At 44.3% G+C, this 21573-nt stretch overlaps 3 protein-coding genes across 9 annotated transcripts in view; 1 reads left to right on the top strand and 2 right to left on the bottom strand.

The window, feature by feature from the left end:
• The window catches only part of CACNA2D2 (calcium voltage-gated channel auxiliary subunit alpha2delta 2), a 454520-nt gene that overhangs the window by 365211 nt on the left and 67736 nt on the right, over window positions 1–21573 (bottom strand). The gene's annotated exons all lie outside the window — the stretch shown is intronic.
• The window catches only part of LOC114011463 (high mobility group protein HMGI-C-like), a 20262-nt gene continuing 5274 nt past the window's right edge, over window positions 6586–21573 (top strand). The window contains exons 1-5 of one of the 5 annotated variants that reach the window (XM_055805025.1): window positions 6586–7333; window positions 13016–13162; window positions 14800–15011; window positions 15627–15713; window positions 16119–16166. In XM_055805025.1, coding sequence (XP_055661000.1) covers window positions 14922–15011; window positions 15627–15713; window positions 16119–16166 — 225 coding nt within the window. In that variant the 5' untranslated portion in view covers window positions 6586–7333; window positions 13016–13162; window positions 14800–14921. Of the gene's footprint in view, window positions 7334–13015; window positions 13295–14799; window positions 15012–15626; window positions 15714–16118; window positions 16167–20830; window positions 20922–21573 lie in introns of those variants that run through there. The other 4 variants (XM_027783175.2, XM_055805024.1, XM_055805028.1 and 1 more) reach the window with 4 other exon arrangements.
• Window positions 11902–21573, bottom strand: part of C5H3orf18 (chromosome 5 C3orf18 homolog) — a 27868-nt gene continuing 18196 nt past the window's right edge. Inside the window, exon 5 of the mRNA XM_055805018.1 lies at window positions 11902–12126. Coding sequence (XP_055660993.1) covers window positions 12025–12126 — 102 coding nt within the window. The 3' untranslated portion in view covers window positions 11902–12024. The remainder of the gene's footprint in view (window positions 12127–21573) is intronic.

The raw sequence follows: 21573 nt of genomic DNA, 5'->3' as shown, positions 1-21573 counted from the left end.
AATTGTTTCTCCTGAGGAATACTGCTCTCCTATCTGAGTTTTCTTCCTGAAAAGGGAAGACAGAGTCCCCCGAGGTAAAATCCTGTGTGGTAATTGATAGATTCACTGCTCTGGCCCAGCCTCCAAATAGAGGGCTGGCTGTGGAGGGAGTTTCCTCACCCAGATGAGTCACTGTTGCTGGTATTTATGCCATACATGCGTGATAACCCTTTTGATCTCTGTAGGCATCTGGGATTCTTCTGCTTGGTTAAGTGGCAGCTAGCCTAGCTCATCTGAACTGGCATCTGCAAAGGTGGAGACTGATCAGAAATAGCTGGAAATTGATAGGACTCTCTCTGGAGACCCCTCCTCCCTCTGTACTTTGAAGGTATTGCACACTTTATTGCCATGTTTTCACCATTACTTACGGACTCACATTTGTCATTTCTGTCATTACAGCACAAGAGCTTTCATAAGAGCTGGGTAAATGGGAAAGTGAGAAGGTGGAGCTTGGAAGGGGCAGGGCTCAAGGTGTACTTCGGAGCACCTGCAAATTCAACCATGGTCTGTCTTACTGAAGGGTAAATACACCTGAGTTGCTATCTGCAAATCCCAAACAATCAATCTGTGGCTTAAAGAACTTGGAGAAAGTGTTGGGGTGGACAGATATCCCACCTGCAGTAGGACATAGCCCCATCCAAAGGTCAGTCAGGAGGGCTGAGCGGGACTTTTCACACCATGTAAGCTTCCACTGTCTTATGTGCATCATTACAGACATCAGCTCTGATACCTTGTCTCTGTGCAAGTTATGTTTAGGTCATAAAGATTAAGGCTTATGTTTGTCCCTGAACGTTTGGTACTTAAGCAGAAAAATCAAGACTGACCAGGAAAGCCTGTGTGAATGGCTGTCTTCCAGCTCATCCCTACTTTTCCATCACTTCCCCTTACTTAGTCCTGTTTGTCTGCAGCAGTCCTATCAACACACCGCTGTTTTCACCTTGAATAAATCTTCACGTTAGGTATGTCTAGCAGAGAGGTGTTTGGATGTGTATTTGCTTGGGAGTCTTAGGGCTTGGGAAGCCATGGAGAATAAATGATTTGCCAGAGTATAGAGTGGTGCTGCCAGAGTTACGGAAGGTAGAAGTAGCATGAAGCACCTGAGATCTCAAAATGGTGAAGTCAGAATGTTGAAGTGCAAGTAAAGTGTGTAGAGAAGGGGGTGTGGGGGGGGTGGGTGGGGCGGGGAACAGATTTACCAGCAATAAAACAGATTGTTTCTAACAACTTGTAATCAGCTAATACTTGTGCTGTCAAAGCAGGTGTTTAACCATCTCTGCTGGTTCCAAGTTGCGTGTTTTTCAGTTACTGGTGGTTTCTGAAAACCCTGTCTCATCTCAGTGGCATTTATGCTTATAGGTATCTTGGTAATGGAGAAAAAAACCTGCCGTTCCCTCTAGGAAATGTGTGGGGAGAGTGCCACTGTGTGGTGATACAGAAGTTGTCACCCTTTCGACGGAAGGTTTGAAAAAGCATCTCTTTGAAGTTAATGGAGACTCCTGATTTCTCCCCAGGATTTGTGTGTGCCTGGTAAAGGAGTGGGAGCAACACTTCAGGCACTTATATTTTGCTTATATATTCTATTTCCTTCCCTTCTTTCTTCCGGTAGCCTTTTGACAAAGGTAAGGCAAAATGTGTTCTTCTCTGGCTATGTGTTAACATCATGTCTTTCCTCAAGGGATAGTGAAATAAAGGGATAAAAACAGGACACATATAGATAATATACAATTTCCTGCAATTTTCTTCAAACAATCTGTTGCACATTGTCTCAGGCACGGGCAGTACAAGTTCATGAAGTTAGGGCTGTGCTTTCTTATACCTGTGGCAGTGATGCTGGAGCTGTGCTGTGTTCATTCCTCTATTGTAGCATGCATTCTGCACCCCACAGTGCTAATACTGAGACTAAAGTCTTCTTAGTCCCCTGTCCCGGGGGGGCATTGGTCATTTGGTTTTACTAAGTAGGTCTCACACCTTAGGTCTTGCTTTTTGGTGCCTTTTCACTCTAGGTTCTTAAATATTAAGTCTGTGACTAACTGGTTTGGTTCCACTCTGGGGAAGGGAATGCTTCCTTCTGAAGCGCCGTTTGTGAGCAACAGCAAGCAGCAGCCACCTTGCCAGGGGCCTAGCCTGGAGGCTTTACCTGTGCTGTGAGCCCAGCACTGGCTCTGCAGCTAATCCATCAGTATGCTTATTGGTTCTTTGCAGACATCTTTCCAAAACAGCCTGACTTCATGAGCTCTTCAGCCTCACCATAAAAAATCTGGTAGTATTTAGAAGTACATGTGATCTTCTCCCTCTCACTCTTCCTCTTTCACTCATCCTCTTTTAACACCTAGAGGGATTCAAGTAATGGTATCTTGAAGCTGCACAGGGGATACACATTGGAAAATCAGGGGAGGGAGCATGGTCTGCACTACCATTGTTGCTCCCTTAGCATGAGTCTGTTTGCCTTAGTGTCTGGGACGCATCTCTGAATCTTTTGCTGGAGCACACCAGCCTTTGGTCTACCTGATAACTTTCTACGGGAACATTGGAAGAAGGACACAATTGTTACAGGAGCCCTTCTGGGATGTATGTTGCAATTCTCAGAATGGCTTTATTCAGATGTGGGGGAGAAAGAGGTTTGTCTGTCTTCCACTGCATCTCTCTTACAGAAATTCAGACCTTCAGCGTGGGATGCTAATAAAATCCTCTTGCCAGCAAAGCATCTTTGGGTAGCTGTAAGTATCACTTCACGAGGAGCTACTGCATTTTCTTTTAATGCTCCACTTTTATGTGGTGCTGCTGTGCAGCTCCTTTGGATGGGAACCTAAAGGGATAATTGTCTCCCACAGAAATATAAATCTTCCTCCATGTGTACACCTACCCCCCAAGCTGTTTGCTGTGCCTGCCAATCTGTGCTCCCCAGCTACAGACTCCATGTTCTGCATCTTAGGGAGTAGCCCTCCAATACAGACTGCTTGCCACGAGTCCCTTTGTTGATGCTTTTGGTTGCCTCTGGTCACAGATGAGAATTATCCAGCCTTTAGTTTCCCGTTGGGATCTAGTCCTCATTCATACTCGGCTAGCTGCTGATGGAAAGTTCATTCTGTGTTACAAAGGTCATTCAAGGCCATCTCCAGGCCATCATTCGCAATGTCTTCACATGGCTTTATCGAGCAAGGTGTGAGCTCTTTCTAATTCTAACTGCACCTTTCTCGCCTGCAGCAAAGCTGTTCCCTCTCCTTTTCTCGTTCTTAGTTGTCCCACCTTCTTTGTCTGCACATTGTCAGAAACAGCAACTGTCTTCTGCTATAAAGGCAGAAAAGGGTCAGCCTTCTTACCAGCATATAGTGTTTATGGTGTTGTTTTAACAGGATTCATCCTTCCCATTGCAAGAACCAGATTCTACCACCTCTGGTAATTAATTGACAGCATTTTGGGCCTGAAATAGTGAAACATCCCTTAGCTTACGCCATGTGAATCACAAGCTCTGTAGCTGTAGGAACAGGTAGATTCCAAAGACTCTAAAGTAATACCCAGCCAGTTCAGGAGATTTTGTAGCCATGGAGAACAACTAGAAAATAATTCTGTGAGCGGCCCTAGGAATCAGCTGTTCTGGCCTTTTGATGGATATGGTTCTGCATGAGTATACGTAACTGTGGCCTAGTTAGAAACTTCATGTCATTGAGAAGAGATCTGTGAGACAGTCTGAGAAGCTGCCAAGCACATGTCAATCCTAGTACATGTGTGTGACCCACTTTTTAGCTTCTCCATGGGCAGAGGCTCCACAAACTCGTAGCTTATTCCCATGTTCTGCTGTCCTGACCGTGAAGTCATTAGGCTTTCCTTAATGTTCAGCCTAACTCACTTCTGCATTGAAACTGACTTTTTATCCTATCCATACGTTACTACTTTCCTATATGCCACACTATTCAGTGTATTTGAAAGCCATTATCATGTTCCTCCTGTTCTCCTATCTCTATTTTTAACAACCCAGTTCCTCAATCTTTCCTCACAGGCCATGTTTTCTAAGCCTCTGATTTTTGGAGACCTTCGGGCAAGTCCACAACTTTTCTCAAAGTGAGATTTTGTAACCTTGCGTCATCCAGAGAGTTTGAATTGCTGTTGAGCATAATATGAAAGAATTAAGAAATATAATATTATGGGGCACACTTCCATTACAATGAAAAAATAGAGCATAGCAAATCTATTTCTTATCTTGTGGAAATCACACCTCAGCCCAATCTCTAGTTAAAATATTCATTAATACAGCCTAAATAATAAGCATGTATAGAACAATTACTGTGAAACTAGCTTTCATTACTGTTACGAGATACAGGTTTGTGCACATGAGAGGGTCTGACAAGATCAGGACAGCAGTGAATGAAGCTCTTTGTATACACCTGTCTAACAGAAAGGGATTATACACAAATGAATCTACAGTTGGTGTTAGCCTGTGTCTATCATGCTATACCACAGTGACCAGTCTAGTTTCTGGAAGAGAGAAGATAAGGAACAGGGATGCAGGCAGAGACTTGCACTGCATTGTGGTAAAATCTGGATGTTTCCTAAAGGAAGCTAGTAACTATCTCGCAGGCACAAGCTAGCCCTTGTGTAGAGCAGGTCTTGCTGCAAACACACCAAACCCTCTCAGGACATTAATAGCTTAGCAAGTCACTCAGGAATGGAAACCTTGCTAATTTGATATTCCACCCCCCCCACCCCCTATCTAAGGGGAGGGAATTTGAAGGACTTCTGTCCTCCAGATTTGGCTGCTGCTGTTTTTCTTCTGCTTGGTCCAGCTCATGCTTGTTCCTCCTTCATGGGGCCTCTGAAAGAGAAATTGCCTAAGATGGTGCAATTGTGAACAGGCTCTCTTCTTAAAATTTATTAATATTTGAAGATGAGGAGAGGGGCACACATTTTTTTTTGTGGTGGTTTGTTTTTTTTTTTTTTTAGGAAAAAAAAGCTTTATAGTGTGAGACTTAAGGAACTCAGACTATTTAATTTTTTTGAAGAATAGTGTGAGTAGACTTGATAACAGTGTAGAAGTATCGCTGAGCAGGGGAGGTAGGAAACAGGTAGGCTGGGTGCTTATCTGAGAAAAGTATGATAAGAACCAGCACCTGCAATCTGAAAGCACACAAATCAAATTGTAAATTAGGCATCTTTTTTAAAGGGGATTAACCACTGGAACACATGTCCAACAGTAGTGGTACATTCTCCATCCCATGATGTCTTTAAATCAAGAACACATGATTTTCTGGGACTGATGTTTCAGCCAAGTATAAAAGTTTTGGGCTCAGTCCAAGGATAATGATGAAATGACAGTCATTTATATACAGAATTATTGAATCATTTTTCTTGGCCTTAAATGCTAATGAAATTATGAAGTGTGGATATTAAATTAAAGACACTATTCTTCAATATATGCCCAATAAAGGTTAAATAGGACTCCATGTGCCAATTTTATATCTGACATTTTCTAACTAGAAGTTTAATTTTTACAGTATTAATGATGTTCTTTGTACTTGTGGACAGTCAACCATCTCTGGTTTAGCGCTGTAGAATCAAGTTTAAAATTTCCTTTCCAGGAAGTATCCATACGAACTGCAGATTTCTTCATTTCATACAAAGCATAACAGTTCAAAATCTGACCTAGACTTTATGATTACACTGTTTCTACAGCATGCATACAGTTTTGTCTCTAGTGATATTTAAAATAATATTAAAATATTTTAATTTAAAAAAATGAAAAGAATTTGCATGTTTCTATACGATACAGTAGTGTGTCTGCAGGAAGATTTTTGATGGATTAGCTACATATATTTAAGCATTTAGATTAATAGATAATTTTCAGGTACTTGAATTCATATACTTTTAAATGATTTTTAGATCAGATATTGTTGCAGGGGTGCTTAAAGGCTTTTCTTAATATTTCATGTTCATTTTGTTTTATTAGTGGTTAGGAGCTCCAAGTAAAGTCTTGAGGCACTTTGTCTAAGACCTGTGTAATTATGTGTGGGAAATTTATTTCTTGGCCAAGAAAATACTGTCTAAATAAGCCAGGTGTTCTGTGTGTTGTGTGTTATCCCCATTTTACATGTGGGAAACTGAGTACAAAGGAACGGTGACTTTCCTGAGGTTACAGAGGAAACACATGGCAGCCCCAAGAGCTGGACACATCTCCAGAGCCCCCATGTACACGTTTAAAGAAGAGATCATCATTCCCATGGTTTAATAAGCTAGAGACTGGTATTTTCCAGATTGCAGTAAGTGATTTAAGTGCATTACTGACACCTTCATAAATCACCAAGGAACTCAAGTGATCTTTTATATGGACAGCTCTGAGAAAAAAAATTAGGTTTCAGTTTATTCAATTGTACTGTCACTGTAAACAATATACTACTTGACATAAAGAAGAGTCTCAGACTTTGTCTCTAAGATACTCTGATGGGTTTTATACAGGTACAGATTGAGATTTTTTTAAATTTTCTGGGTTTGCTAATGGTGCAAAAAACACAATATAAATGTCTTAAATATACCAAGTCAGTCATATGAAAAGTCTGCATTCTTTTTTGCAAAATACTTCTGGGGACTTTTGCCAGCCCTAATGGTTGTTCACATAATTAATGTTGAATACCGAACTTAGAGCCATGTATATTTATGCTCAAGTGAAGTCAGCTTCCCATTTTTTTGTGGCTTACAGTAAATGCCCTGAGCACATTTTGCACTCAGATTAATAACCACTTTGTTATCACAAGCCTTCCTGGGGCTACCCATTTGGGGTTTCTTTGTTCTGGTATTTTTCTTTCATAAAACAGGGTCAGCGTGATTCTTTCTAGCATTTGTAAAGAAGGAAGTCTGCGAAACGATCTGTCCCCTTTATTCAGATCATTCATTTCACGTTTGGAAATGGGCCTTATTTTTAGCAAGCAGGGCAGTGGTACAAGCTGGCTGGTGTGAGTGGGCTGGGGTGGGGTGTTCTTATTTTTGGTTGTTGCTGGTTTAGTGTGAGGTTCCAGGCAGGCTGAGGTGAACTCAGTTTCACTTGCTGTTGCTACTCAGGACTGCCATCGGAAGGAGATCACTGGCAGCGCTCATGCTGCTTTCCATATTGCTAACTGGGAGCGCAATAAATAGCGTTCAGCTCATTGTAAGGCTCCTGAAACGAATGTGTGCAGAGATTTCTCTTAGCTGCTTCTCTCCAGTGCAGGAGGGGTGTCAGCTGCTGGATACCTCTGTCTTGCTCTCCTGCCCTCATTGCTAGGTCTGCTGGGGTCAGGTCAAGTGGTGCTGCCCAACTTCTCAACAGGTAATCTTGTTCCTTTCTTACCGCATTAGCCAGCCTGCATTTGAAATGTGTATGCCGAGCTCATCTGCAAAGCACTGGGGTTTATTAAGGCACAGGGATTAATAAATTGCATCTTGCTGCCTCGTATGTCGCCATGGCAGGTGCCAAAGTGCCTGTCCTCACCAGGAAATTCAGAGGGCCGTTTCCTGGGTTTGTGCAAGTGGACAGTGTTTGGCTGATGTCAGTAGTTGGGCTGAACAAGATAGTAATTTGGTGGCGGAGTGAGGCTTATCTGAAGTAAGAGAAGACTCTGATTTTCAATTTTGTTTTAGTAACCACAGATATCTCCTTATCCTTTTATTACCCTGTGAATACTGTTGTTTCTTCTCCACTGGTTTAACTCTGCAGTGCTTGGGGAGCTTGCTTTTTGGTGAAAGTGTAGGGACAGATACTCTCAAGAGAAGAGAGTCCTTTATCAAACATTTGGGTCTTTGGGCAAATTCCCTAAGGGACAACTTTAACAGACTCTTAATGTGCAATGCTGGGGAGTCTGCAATCCTCACAGAGGCACTGAGTGTCACTGATCTTGCTTGATACTTTTGCGAGAAGTGTTGGAAGGGTGTCTTAAGACCTCAGGTGGAGGCCTCAAGACTTGGGGTCCTGAGTTGGGTACGTGAGTTTCCTTGGATAGAGATGGTGAGAACCCTGTCTCCGCTGCCTGCTCGGCTTCGGGAGCGGGCGAGAAGCGCTGTGCAGGCTGGCAGCACTGCAGCTCCAGGGACCCCTAATCGCACCCCAGCGCTGCTGTGCCGCGTTCCCAGGGCAGGGGACTCCAGGTTACAGCTTTGGCCAAACTGATCCCACTTCAGCTTCCTGGGGAAAGAGGGTGAGGGTGTGTTTTTCTGCCCAGCAGGATGTGGCTGATCTGGGCTGTTTTTCTTCAGTTGTGACAGCCTCTCCTTTGTGCTGCCAAACACAGCATGGGGGAGGCTGCTGGTGCAGTCTGCTAATGTCTTTCTCTGTTCCCTTCTGCTGGGGTTTCTGAGTTGTACCCTACAAATCAGAATGATTTAATCCTCAGTCTCTCCACCCCAGGTTGAGGACAAGTGTTAATACTTCTAATACTTCCAGTGTTATTCCTTAATCTTATAGACAGAAAATGTGAAGCACAGAAAGATTACGTGACTTGCCCAAGATGAGAGTCAGGAACAAGTTCCAGATCTCTCTTCTTCTCTGGTCTTGGCATCCAGCATGCTTTTACACATCTTCCCTGGGATGGTTAACTGCCTCCTTGCTTTGCCTGCTCTGACCACAGGAAGCCTGGGCCCTTGGCAGGGCTGGGGAGCTGGTGGCACTGAGGTAGGACTGAGGTTGAGCCCTTCACTGTGGGAGTATGTGGCAGCCTTCAGGAAAAGTCCTGCACGTACAGAAATGAACAGAACCTCAGGGCAGCTAGGATCCCCACCTGGCCTGACTCATTCCACAAACAAGTGCGAAGCCTCACTTTTCCAAGGGAGAAATGGGACTATGTTAGGCTAGCTACGGCAGAGCCATGGTAGTATTTCTATGATTAGTGGCAGTATGGATTAGGATAAGCAGGGTGCCTCTCAGACTGGTAGCTGGCTCAGGTATCTAGACAGAGAAGTTCACAAGCATTGCATCAATCATAGGTTTGTTCAAGAGGTGCCCTTGCAGTGTGCTGAAGCTGGGTGCTCAGGATCTGGGAACTAGGAAACAGAGGCTGTTCATGTCCACATCATTGCTTGAGACTCGGTAATCAGCAACCCTTTTCCCATGTAGCTGTGCATGTCTCCAATGTAAAAAAAGTTTCTAGCACTGTTTCCTAGTAAACAGGAGTTTAGTCCATAAGCTTCCATCACAGCTGGTAGCACCTGCCTACTGTGCTGGCTGTCTCAGAGGAACAGGCACAGGCAGGATGGCTTCTTTCTGCCTCTCTTGGGTTCTTTCCCCGCAGCCCCATCACCAGCATAGCTCAGCAGTCAGGGAAGTATGCACACTTTGTGGATGGGGAACTGAAACACACGAAGGCCCTTTCATTAGAGTTACACAGAGAAATCTATAACAAAGTCGGAAGTGCAGCTCTGTAGGTAGCTACCAGAAGTTCCTGTTCAGGCCTTGAACTGGTCCCTAGAACTGATATGAAATATGGAAGCCTGTACAGTTCCTGGGGTGGTTTATCTGTCCTCTGTAAGCTTGAATAGTTTCTGTCTTCTGAATTGGATATTCTATCAGTTGGGACATGCTGGAGGTGGTGGAATAGCTTGCTGGTTGAATCAGTTGGGTAGGTCATGCTACTAATGTTACACAAAACCTGAATTTTTCCAACTGAACTGCTGCTTAGCCCATGCTTCTCAGATAAGTGGGAGGTTAAGTTAGTCAAGATGTCCTCACTGAAAACAGGTTTGAGAGTAAGAATCCTTATCATATTCAGAAGTGTTGAGCTCGGATTGCAAAGCGTGTAAATGACATCCAAAATGATCAGGAGATATGATCACATCCCAAGAACTGGAACACACTGGCTTGTTCAGCTGGGCAAGATAGATGGGGGACATCCAATTAATGTGTCTTTATCTCATAGAGTAGGTTTAAAAATGGAGGAGAGAGGAATGTTGCTGCTGAAGGACTCTAGAGATGCTAGAACTAATGACAATAAATTGCTCCTTAAAAAAAGAAAACAAAAACCAGGCAAGGAAATAGGAGTCTTTTAAGCATGACACCAAAGAAGGCTTAGACTTAGCCACTAAAAGTAGTTAGGGAAATCGCCTTGTGAGGTTATTTATGTTTCTGATATGTGATTGATGAGACCATGGCAGTTACCTGCTGTTGCCACAAGCTTGATTTAGTAGCCCATAAGTTCCTCATTTCACAGAAAAATCTGGCAGAAAAGTGCATTTGCCAGAGCGTTACTACCACTGCTCTTTCCCAAGGGAGATATTCTAGAGCTTGGCTGTCCTGCTTTTCTGGTAAAACGGTCCATGGGGAACCATGACAAGCTGTGTTATTTCTTGATCTGCTGCGAGATCTGAAAAGACATGAGCATTTGATTTCTTGGAAGGTGAAAGTAATTTCTCATAATGCAAGTGCAGATGGTTATTACTACAGTTACTGGAATGAAAGGTTTTTCTCTGCCTGGCCTTTTTAGTCCCCTTCTTTAGATGTCTTTAACAAAGTCTTTTATCCTCTTCCACTTGATGCAGGACTTGGGCCAAATCCCCCCCCCCTCCCTTTTACGAGAGTGACCATGTTCACGTCAGTGAAGTTACCCTGGATTTACTTTGTCACACGTGACAGCTGAACAATGGTGCTGTGCTACTAAGTGGGAGTTGTGCTCTGTGGATAGATTTTTGCTATTATTATAGAGACAGTGCCGGAGTTAAGGCTGTAATGAAGGGCCTCTTATAATCATGCTCCTATTATGCCTTGAACAAGGCTTTCTGAGCTCTGTATTTCCTATGCGGGCACTGCAGCTAGAGTGTCATTTTCTGGTAGCGCTTGCTGTGAATCATGCACACAGTTTAGAGGGTTTAGTACAATGTCTCAAGCATCCCTGTGTCCTATTGTATCTCTCCTGAGGACATAGCATAAAATTTAACCTCCCCGAGGAAACAATTAGGAATGGGGTTCTGCCATTTAATTTACCTGCCCAAGTCAGCAAGCACATCCACAAGGCTTCCTCTGTAGTCTGTAGAAAGGAAGAAGTCCCTCGAGAACACTACTCGATACCCTGTGTTGGACTACAGCTCCATTGCCCTGAGGAGGAGCTTTTCTTTCTTAAGGATTTGGTATGGTAGAAAAACTGGGTTTGTACAACTTAGCACCCAAATCTGATTCAAAGTATTAGACTGTGAGAATCCCCTGCCCTCTGCCAGGTCCCTGGGAATGCTTTTGGGACATGAGATGCTTTGTTTTAGGTGATGTCTCTGCAACACAGAGGTCTGAATACTGCCAAAAACATGTGTTCACATATCTGCATCGTTTGCAAAGCTGTGTACTTGGCTGACATGAAGGTGATTTAAGGCCTGTGAGTGTCTGGACTTTTTAGATCTTGTGGACAGTGTATAGGACTGGAATTCAGCCCTGCTAGCTCCACTCTCAGCAGGGAGTGCAGTGACCCTGGAAAACATACCTGGTTTTTGGTATACAATGGGAGTCAATATTGGTTTAGGTTTTTATATATATAAATGGAAAGCTATTGTTGAGAAATTTGAAGTAGAATTGCAGTGGGTGCTTTTGCTTTTTATGCATCTTACATTGAGTCATGTAAAATTTACAAAAGCCCTAAGAGCTGATGCTTGTATAGCTTTGCTTGTGTTTTTTTCTTTTCACACCAGCCTTCAAGAAGTATGTGCCTTTAGTGGGTGATGGGAAGGTGGAAGAGTGATGTACAAAGGCACTGCTGTCTCCTGGCTGTCTCTGTACTGTTTGTCTGCAGTCCTGCCTGTAGAAAGCTTGCCAGATATGTGGAAGACTTTGTAGAGTGTATCAGTCTTAACAAGATTTAGAAAACAATCTTTGCGTAAGAACTGACTTTCTTTGCATCTGGGGAAAATGAGTTCTGTACACTGTGGTTGCTCCTACTTGAATAATGACATGCAAAATTTGGATTTAATGCAGGTTTCAGTTACGGTGAACTCGTAAGAGAGGCTATGTCAATAAGAGGAATGGCTTCAGTGTCTGTCATGACTGCATTGTTAGAACGTGGTGTGAAGGCTGGAAGTTTTCTTGCGGCATCTGCCAGTGATGCTTTCAGATTCTGCGTGTCCAGCCTGAGGTGACCAAGCAGATAGTGTGATCTGAAATTTAAAAATAAAATACAGATACATAAGTCAGCCTTCCTATCAGCACAGCCTTCACCACATATACTACATCTGTTGTTGTTTTCTTTGACAATACCTGCCATACCTCATCATTCATCCTGTTCCTTACACTTTGGCATTACCAGGAAAAAAACATGCATATATGATGCTTTTCAAGGACATGTTTATATTTCCTCCTTAAATCTTTTCCACACACTATCATTAGGACCTGAATTCCAAGAAACACTGATCCGGTGCTTTCCAGTTGCTGTGATCTATAGGTAGAAGCCGTGTTGTCAAAGCAGCCATAATGTCTTCTCAGGGCACTGGCTCGGACGGCACTTTCACACTTGCACGTTCCTATGGCGTTGTCTGTTCCCTTTCCACAGGCGCCTGAGGGGAGGCTCAAGCTCAGGAGGCTTCAAGCCACTTTTGCAGTGCTCTGGGCTGACCCCGTGTGCAGCACAAGCCAGGGCTGGCTTGGAGCTCCCTTGGGAAGAGGCACCAAGGCTCCTCTGCTCTTCGGGCAGTCCAGGGCCTGTGTACCTCGGGGACTGCCTCCTGCTTCAGCTAGCCCCACGTGCCAGGACCAGCACAAGGCCGTTTGAGCCCCAGTTCTGACCAGTAAATGCAGATGCAGGAAACAGTAGCTGGACCAGAGGGCAGGGTGTTTGTTGTTATCTACAGTTAAGGCTGTCTCATCTTTGGAATTTGAACATCTGATTAGACTACACAGCTCTGGTAACAGTTCCTGAAAGCACAGCTCTTCTCTGAAAGAGACTGCAAAAGTGTTTCATGCTTGTCTCTGAGGGAACTGGCAGCAACTGTGCATGGCTTGCAAGTACAGAGAAACTTTTTTTTCTTTTCCTAACTGTCTCCCCTCCAGACGCAGCCTGAACTCAGAGACCTGAGCTACAGGCTTTCCATCGCCCTCTGATCAGAGGTTTGGAATGAAAAGCCGAGTGGTGCAGCAGCACCTGTGAGCCAGGTGCCAACAGTGAGCACAAAGGGACATCCAGAGGGAGTTTGCTGGGTAGGGCTGCTCATGCATGAACTGGAGCCGAACCCAGCTTCTGCCCTCCAGCATTATGTTGAAGAAAACAGTCACACTCTTCTTCATGGGGCAGCTGTTCTCTTATTTGCAATGCTGCCTTTATTGCCTCAGGTAGAGCCTGCCAGAGGGACTTAGGGACCCAGCAGCGCTCAGGGCCCATAGGACAAAGAGCTGTTAAAGCACGCTGTTGTTACCTTTAATTTAACAAGTGAGAAAGGAGAAACAAAACAGGTAGAGCAAAGAGCTGCAAAAAAACATTTCTTAGGTGAAGGTAGAAGAACTTCTATAGGCAAGGCAGATTACACACACAATGTCTAGGTGAGAAGGTGGCAATGGCTTTGCACAGAAGTTGGTTACCCGGCTGCACTATTCTCAGCTATTTATTTTGTGGTAAGAATTACCGACAAAAGAGGATTCAGCCAGCACTGCTGGTCTCTATCCAGCCAGGCTCAGTCCCCTCAGCCCGTCTCATCTCCCTCCTTGAGCTCTCCCTCCTGGGCAAGAAGGAAAGGAGGGCCAAGGTCTGAGGGAGGTGCAAGTGCCTTTTTCCAGCAGACCAGCAAACTGGGAGCTGGACTTGGATCCTTGGCTAGGGTTTACTTACACACAAGCAGGACTAGTGACCTCCATCTCTCTTAATGAGCCTGGGATTAAGGTGCCAGCTGCTTCTGGTGAAGGTCTCTTTCTGCATTGGGATGTGGGGGTGTAAAGGCTCACAGTCAGACTGCCACCTTCTCTGGCAGACAGTGCCAGAGGAGAAACCTCAAGCAGCAGCAAGGAAAGTAATTGGTGTCCTATGTACCTTCAACAGCTTGTGATCTTGGTTATTGGAGCAAACAAGTCAGATCAGGGCTCATTCCAACCACAGCAGGAACTAAGCAGAGCTTGGAGACAGCGAGGAGGTTGGCAACCCTGCTGATACAAAACTTGCAGTAGACAAGCCAGTGCTCCAGATCCAAGCAAAGCCCAGGTCTGAGTGACTTCTGTCCTGTAGGAAACAGTGAGCCTTGTGCAAGACCAGAGGCTGAGCACTCTGAGGTGGGGTCAGGCCACCTCTCCAGACAGCACCTGTTCAGCCAGTGATTAGGAACAAACTCTTGAGGGGCAGCTACAGAGTCACATTCACCTCTTTAATAAGAGTTTGTATCCTGATACTTGTTCTCTTAAGCACCCAGTTATAAGGCTCTTTCTGCTGTGAATTTGGTCCTCAGGATTAGCTTTGATTAGCTGATGATATAGGAGCTCCAAATGAAGCTTTGCCCTTGAATCGGGCATTTTTAACTCGCCACCACCACTTTGTCTCCCACCTCCTTCCTCCTCAGACAATGGAAGCTGATGAAGAGGGGAGTTCAGAGAGCTGAACACATTGTCTTTGTCAGTTTGGATGAAACTGGCTAACTAGGGAGGAAAGGTAGACAGAGGTACCAACATACTGTGGCACCTGGAGCAATCAGCTCCTTTGGCCAAAAGCCTCAGAAAGCTGAACAATAGGCCATGTAAGGGAATGGTTCAATTAATATTTATGAAGCACGGTTACGCTTCTGAATGTCTGCTGTGTCCCAGAGTCTTCCAGCGGATAGCAAGCTGTCATGCCTTATTCTCTCTCACTATTTCAGCCTTGCAGGTAGAGGAGAATCCATAACAAGATAGAGAAAGAAAGAGGAGATACATTTTATTTCCCAGTCCATGGAAAAATAATCTGTTGGATTATCATCTGGAAACTGTGGAAGGTGCTAACATGAGCAACGAGAGGCCAGTGAACCCCGACACATCTACACTGACTGAAGGCCTGAAGAGAAAGAGGGGAAGACCAAAGAAGCAGCCACAGGTGAGGGCACATCATCCTGAGAGGTTGCATGAGGATGCTACAGCATCCTGAGAGGTTGCCTGAGGATGCTACAGCATTAGCCTAATAGGATTTGCAGGCAGCCCTGGGAATCTGCTCACTAACAAAGAGCAAGGGAAGCTGAGCTATGATGTTGTAAATATTACTGCTATTCAGGAAAGCAGCGATACTTGCACCCTGGGACATCTCAGCCACTGGCTTCGGATGTGCCTCTAATGTGTTGAGCCATGGCTGTTCAGGCCAGTAAATGGCATGAGAGGAGCTAGGCAGATCTCTGTTCCAGTCTGGAGATTTTCAAGTGTCATCAGCCTCTTTTTCTGTACCAGTAGCTAAATACAGTGGAGAAGGCCAAGGCTTTTTCTCTTCCAGGCACTATGGTCAGAGTTCTGGGAACTTATTCATTTCCCCAACCCAAAAGACAAAGGGGTAGGGGTATTGCCATCTTCTAATGCACTTCACGGCTGGAGAAGCAGAGACAACCAGGTATTTAGTGGCCTGGGTGCTGTTATTGATATAAGATAATCTAAGACATATTAGAATGAGAAGCTGTAAGTTCCAGGGAAGATCCTGCTTAAATGATTTTCTCCTTTTATCTAGGAGGAAGCTCTGGGACCATTGCCAGTGAAGAAACCACGAGGAAGGCCAAAAGGAAGCAAGAAAGTGACTGCTGTATCTGGACAAATGGTAAGAGTAAATAGTTTATATTTCTTTATGGGTGAGAGAGGAGCTGGCTGTCCCTGCTAGAGCAGCAAGCTGGGAGGTTTCTCTTACATTAGTGATAGACAGTGAAAATTGCCCCTAATTCAGCTCAGCTTTAATTGCCACTGTTGGACAAACCAGTTATTGTGGTTTTAGTGTTGCCATTGCCTGTTCAGCAGCTTCCTTCTAGTGTTTCTCCTCCACCATTGCCAAATAGTCACAACCAGTATAGTCTGGCAGGGGTTTCCTCCTCAACTGTCTTCTATCCCCAGCTTTCTTCTTTTCTGCTAACTGTCTCACAACAACCTTGGCCACGTTCAGTGTATTAGTCATAGTGCCCAGCAAATGAGAGCTGAAGGTATTTTTCCCCCCGCTTTGTTTTCCACAAAGGTAGGACCTTCTGCTGGGAAGAGGCCAAGAGGGAGGCCCCGCAAGTGGGTGAGTACAGCATTTAGCCCTTTTCCTCTTCTCCAGTCATGGGTCCTAGGGGATTTTCAGTTGCATTTGCTCTTCTCAGGCTCTCTATCTGCAACCAACCAGCCTAGGTGGCCTGGAAATCTAACACATTTGGGAAGCTCTGACCTGCCTTTCCAGTCACCCCTAAGATTCAGGTCCTGAAGAATTCTGAGAGCCCTGGAGAGCAGCTGTACTTAATTCAAGACATGTTAGTCTTCCACAGTACTTTCCCAGGCTTGGAATGTCAAACCAGAGATTGCATCCTTTCCCAGGCAGAGGGGTTGTATACCCAGCAGTCTTGAAAGACTGAAGTGATTGCATAGTGTGTCAGTTTGTCTCAAAAGAAGACACTTAAAATTAAGCAAATAGAGAAATTTCGTGAATGACAAAACTTTGAATCCTGCCAGCAGGAAGCTCTTCTATGCAGCAAACAATGGATTAGTAAGAATCAGTAAATGAAGACAGAACATTTCAGGCATGGAAAAAAAGGTGAAAGCTTTTAATCAATAAGGCTATTCAGCCCTGTGAACAATTAATGACGTTATCTATCATTAGGAGTGATTTTAAAAAACCTCACAACAATCACAAACCACTGGTGTGTATCTGTTACCACAAAAAATTCTAGACCAAATGCAAGCTGTGCACTTGCTGCAGGAATCTATAGGTTGGTTGTAAGCTGTGGTGCCAGAGGAGTGCATGGGTGGGAAAGAGACACTGGGTGGTTCAGCAGAAACAGAGGGATCTAGCAGTCCGTGAGGGCTACGCAGGAGGCTGGGAAGGAAGTCTTCACCAGGGAGGAAGTGTCCACATGTGGGAGAAATTAGACTTATCTGACATGACAGTGACCTTAGGATTCAAATGTTTCTTGGATAGTGGTGGAAGGGAACTGCAAATCCAGTGAAGAACTGATTCTCCCAGACAAGAGATCTACTCCATAAATCTATACAGTTGCTGTTTCTTCTTTGAAATCCAGATGAGAAAGCCACAGTCTGGTTCAGCACATAGCTTTTGCTTAAAGTCTATTGCTTTTTTTAAGCCCACTTATAATTGTTATGTTCTTTAAATACATTGTGTAAGGAAATCCAGTATGTTACCAGTGCTTAAAGCAGCCAGCTGTGCAAATTGGGATCCTTAAGCTCTATGGAAAAGCATTGGAGGCCAAAATGGCTGGGTCTTAGAGACAAAAACATCATACCTGGTGAGTTCTGCTGGTGTCATTCACGGGCTGGCAAATCACAAAGACAAGCAGGAGGACACAGAAGGGCATGAATAAAGGACAGCGTTCTCCCTTTCAGTAGTAGTAGGGTGCTGTGGCCAGGTTGTTGTGAAAAGCCCAAAGTACATTTAGAGGAAAAGGAAACATCTTGGGGGTACAAAGCAGAAAAAGAAAAAAAAAGGTTGTTTTTGTTGGGTTTTTTTGATGGGTTTCTTTTTTTTTTTTTTGAGGTTGTATTTGTTTTTTAGAGAGAGGCAGAAATATGACAAGGGAAAAATACAAAGCAGCAGCAAATTAGGAGAGAAGATGCTCTTTTATGAATTAGGTGTAAGCAAGCAAGAAAAATGACTTGACCCTGTAGAGCTCAGAGAGATCTATACTAGAGCCATGTGCACTGGAGAGCTGTCAGAAAGGGGTAAGGAGGCACAGCCAGTTCTAGGTCTTGATTTCCTATCAAGCACAGAGTGGGTCAGAAGGAGCTCAGGCTCTGTGGGGAAGATGTTCTCCTGCCCAAAGACTCTATAAGCAGGGATACATAGATTGTTCCCTGGACCAGATGAGGACCACAGTCCTGGCCAAGCAGAGTGTCCAGCACATCAGGGACTGTGAGAAGGGAGACGTTGTTACCTGCTGATGGAGAGCAGAGTTGAATGTTGCTGAGCTGGACTGAGAATGCCAGGGTAGTACTGCGAAGTGTGAGACACAGCATCAGCCTGAACTAGGGCTGGGCACAGGGATCTGTATGGCCAGAAAACATACCTCTGACTCCCCAGGTAACAATGATGGAAGATAACTTTATCAAAATGAAGTAATAGGTAGTATAGGTGTTCCCTGAAGGATCATGATTGCAGGGTTCTCCCTGCTCTGAGAGTTTGTCCCAGATAAGGGGGTTTCTCACCCCTTCGTGGGAGGGCTGGGCACTGGCACTGTATTCTCCAGCTGCGGTTGAGACTGTTCGAACTCTGATTTGCAACAGATTTCAGACAGACCCTGGGGGCAAACGGGTGAAAGTTTCAGGAAGCTCAGAAGCTGACAGTTAGAAGTTACTTTAAAATTGTAACCCAGATAGAAAGCAATAGCTAGGAGAGGAGTTGTGCTAAAAAGAAGCCCTGCTGAAAATAGAGGAACATCACATGGCATACCTCCACCAGGTGAATGTAGGGTCAGGGACTGGCATCCAGATGGTTCCATGAGGTCTAGCAGGCAATCTGAGTGGTGTGACAGCCCTTGGGAGCAGTGAAAGGTGGCAGGGCTTTACAAGCAGCTTTGAAGTAGTTGGGACATTGCTAGATTTGAGATGGGCTATGAGGGATATTCATTAGCAGGTGCAATTTGACCTGGCCACGTGTGAGGGGAGGCAGAGGTTGAAAGGAGAGGGGGAAGGAGGCCTCAGCTACTGCCTTGCCTTGGACAGTGGTACAAATGGATGTGACCTGTATGTGTAGCCACAAACTACAGTGGGTAAATGCAACTGCAGAGGCCAGAGGCCTCCAGGCGAGCTGGCAGGCAGTTTCTGGCACTAGTTGATGTGTTTTTCATCGAATCTGACATAGGCAAGTTTAACCCTCAGGAGTGCTATAGTGTTCTGCTTCCTGCCTGGTAAGGGAAAAAGGCAGTGAAATTCTGTGGGAGCAATAGATTCAGTCCCAGCTTGTCCTGTTGCTGTGATGCAGTCTGAACTGGGGCAGAGAAGCCTTGGCTGTGAAACTCTGTTATTGTGGGGTTCAGGAAAGCCAAAAAAAGTGAAGTATATTCTGTATAAAGCTGAGGATCCTATGCAGGACAACTCTGAAAGAGAGATTCAGAGCAAAGGGCAGTTTCTAAAACACCTGCTAGTAGGGCTGTCTTGTGGTTAAACTGACAGTAATGGTGACAGAGGAGATGGCTTCAGCCCTGCTTTGTAGTTAATCTGTGTGCCTGCCACTGCTGCCAAGAGAGGAACACCTCCCTTCCTCCCCAGGGAAAAGGAAATGGGGGCAGCCAGGCAGCACCAAGAACATGCTCCCCAACATTTTATGTGGCACAGCCAGCCATGTGTGTTGGCAAAAGCTAACATCTGAAATAAAGGTAGCTGGAATAGTTTTCCTGTCCTATGTTCTCTCTCTCTCTTTTTTTTTTTTTTTTTAGAAGTGGAATTTCAAAATAAATCTTCCATGCAAATTCGTATTTTTCTGTAATGGTAATCTAATTAAAACACTTTCTTATAAATTTAGTTGGCTCTTTATTCTTCCTTGAGACCTTTATGCCACACGGAAGAAGCAAGACAATAGTTTGGAGCACCCTGATATCTCCCAGGATCTACTAGTAGTGGTAGTGAATGTCTGGTATCCCTCAGCTGTGTGTGCACCTATGCTTCTCTTTATTTTTTTAGAATCATAGAATAATTTAGGTTGGAAGGGCCCACTGGAGATCATTTAGTTCAAACCACTGCTCAAAGCAGGTCTAATTAGATCAGGGTACTCAGGGATTTGCCCAGTCTATACAAACACCTATAGCATACTAGAAATAGTATATAGCCATCTCTAATCTATAACAGGCTGCAAATGAGGTTGGAAAAAACTATTCCAGCCATTCTCTTCTGTAACTGATTGTAATAGCTGCAGTTGTAGGCTTAGGCTTGGGGTTTTGTGGTTAAATTGAGTTCTGTGCCAGAGCTGTAAGTTAGGGTGTTTGTTACTGTAAACAGTGAGCTGCCTAGTAATTTGTTTTAAAAAACCAACCAACCAAAAAAAAAACCCCAAACCCAAACCAAAAAAAACCCCAAAAAACCTGTGCTACATGCTGGTTTATTGACATTAAAACTTTTTGTACACTGGCTCATTTTTCTTTTTAGTGTTTCAAAATGTGTCATTCTAGCTTTGGTTAGTGAATCATTATGATGTTTCAATTCAAATTAACTTTTTTTAACAGCTGAGGAGTAGGAGGCAGGGAGGCAAAACCAAAGCAGAAGAAAAAGAACAGCCATTTGGATTTTAATTTTTGATGGACAAAATGTTTAGTTGTTCAGGACAGGAAAATACCTTGAAATACAGAAAGTGCTTTCAAGGATGAAACAACCTTCTCCATAGCTGTGTAGTGGGGAGATTTTTTCACAATGTTCAAAATTTTTTGCAAAATTTTTCAAAATAATAAAAAAAAATCTCAAAAGACTGGTATTATCATAGCTTATTATGGGTTCTGATGACCATTCAGAGATGCTTGTGAATGTGTGCAGACACTACATGCAGTGTTGCTTGCTCTTGCATATGGTTGGGTATAGGCAACGGTGACAAATGGGCATGCTTTCTAGGCTGCACAGTCTTATTTAAGTAACATTGATCAAAGGCTTTTTGTTTTAAATCTACTTTATGTATTTGCAATTTTGTCCCTTGATCCTAATTTTAGGGGTGGGGGGTGGGGTGTTGTTTGTTTTTGGTGTTTTTCTTCATAGCCTCAACTAGTGGTCCAAGAAGGAGTGTCTCAGGAAGGAAATCGTCAGGGAAGCAGTGACTTGAATTCGAACTTGGCGCCAGCCACACAAGGTTTGAAATTAGATAAGTATAATTACATGGGACTAAATTGTGCAGCCATGCTCCTGGCAAACCATGCATGTACCCCCAGAGCTCTAGCACTGGCTGCAGTCATTCTGGTAAATCCTACAGAGGAGAATTTGGAAGGCTTCCAGATGCATTACAACAGGACATGTAGCACATTCCTTCCATCTAATGAAGCTGTGGCCACTTCAGCAGAAGTGAAGGCAGAAAAGAGGGGTGGGAAGGAAATCCCTATCTCTGTCTTTCCAAAAAGTCACATATCTGAGCTTCTGATGACTGTTACAGGTATGGCTTAGTGAAATTCTCTGGCTGTGGTATGTAGTCTGTAGAAAGTGAAAATAGTTGCTCATGAATGTCTTGCGTTACTTAGGGGGGTGGGGGGGGGTGGGGGGTTGGGGAAAGTTGAAGATCCCTTGACATTTGGGACATCCTGATATTCTGGATTAACTCCAGCATGCCTCCATGATAGTCTTGCACTCTCCTTCCCAGTGTGTGCTCTAAGGCAGTGCTCTCTCCTGGTGGCACAGGAGCAGAGATGCTAGTGTATCAGCAGCACAGAGAATGATGACACTGGCAAGTTTCAGTATAGGGCTGCAAAGTTATCTAAGCCTCTCTGAGACGAGATGCCAGATAACTGTTA

The sequence above is a fragment of the Falco peregrinus genome, chromosome 5, assembly GCF_023634155.1.
Source record: "Falco peregrinus isolate bFalPer1 chromosome 5, bFalPer1.pri, whole genome shotgun sequence".
In the NCBI taxonomy this organism is placed as follows: Eukaryota; Metazoa; Chordata; class Aves; order Falconiformes; family Falconidae; genus Falco; species Falco peregrinus.
Note: the sequence above shows the minus strand (reverse complement) of the source record. Positions and strands in the feature narration are given on the sequence as shown.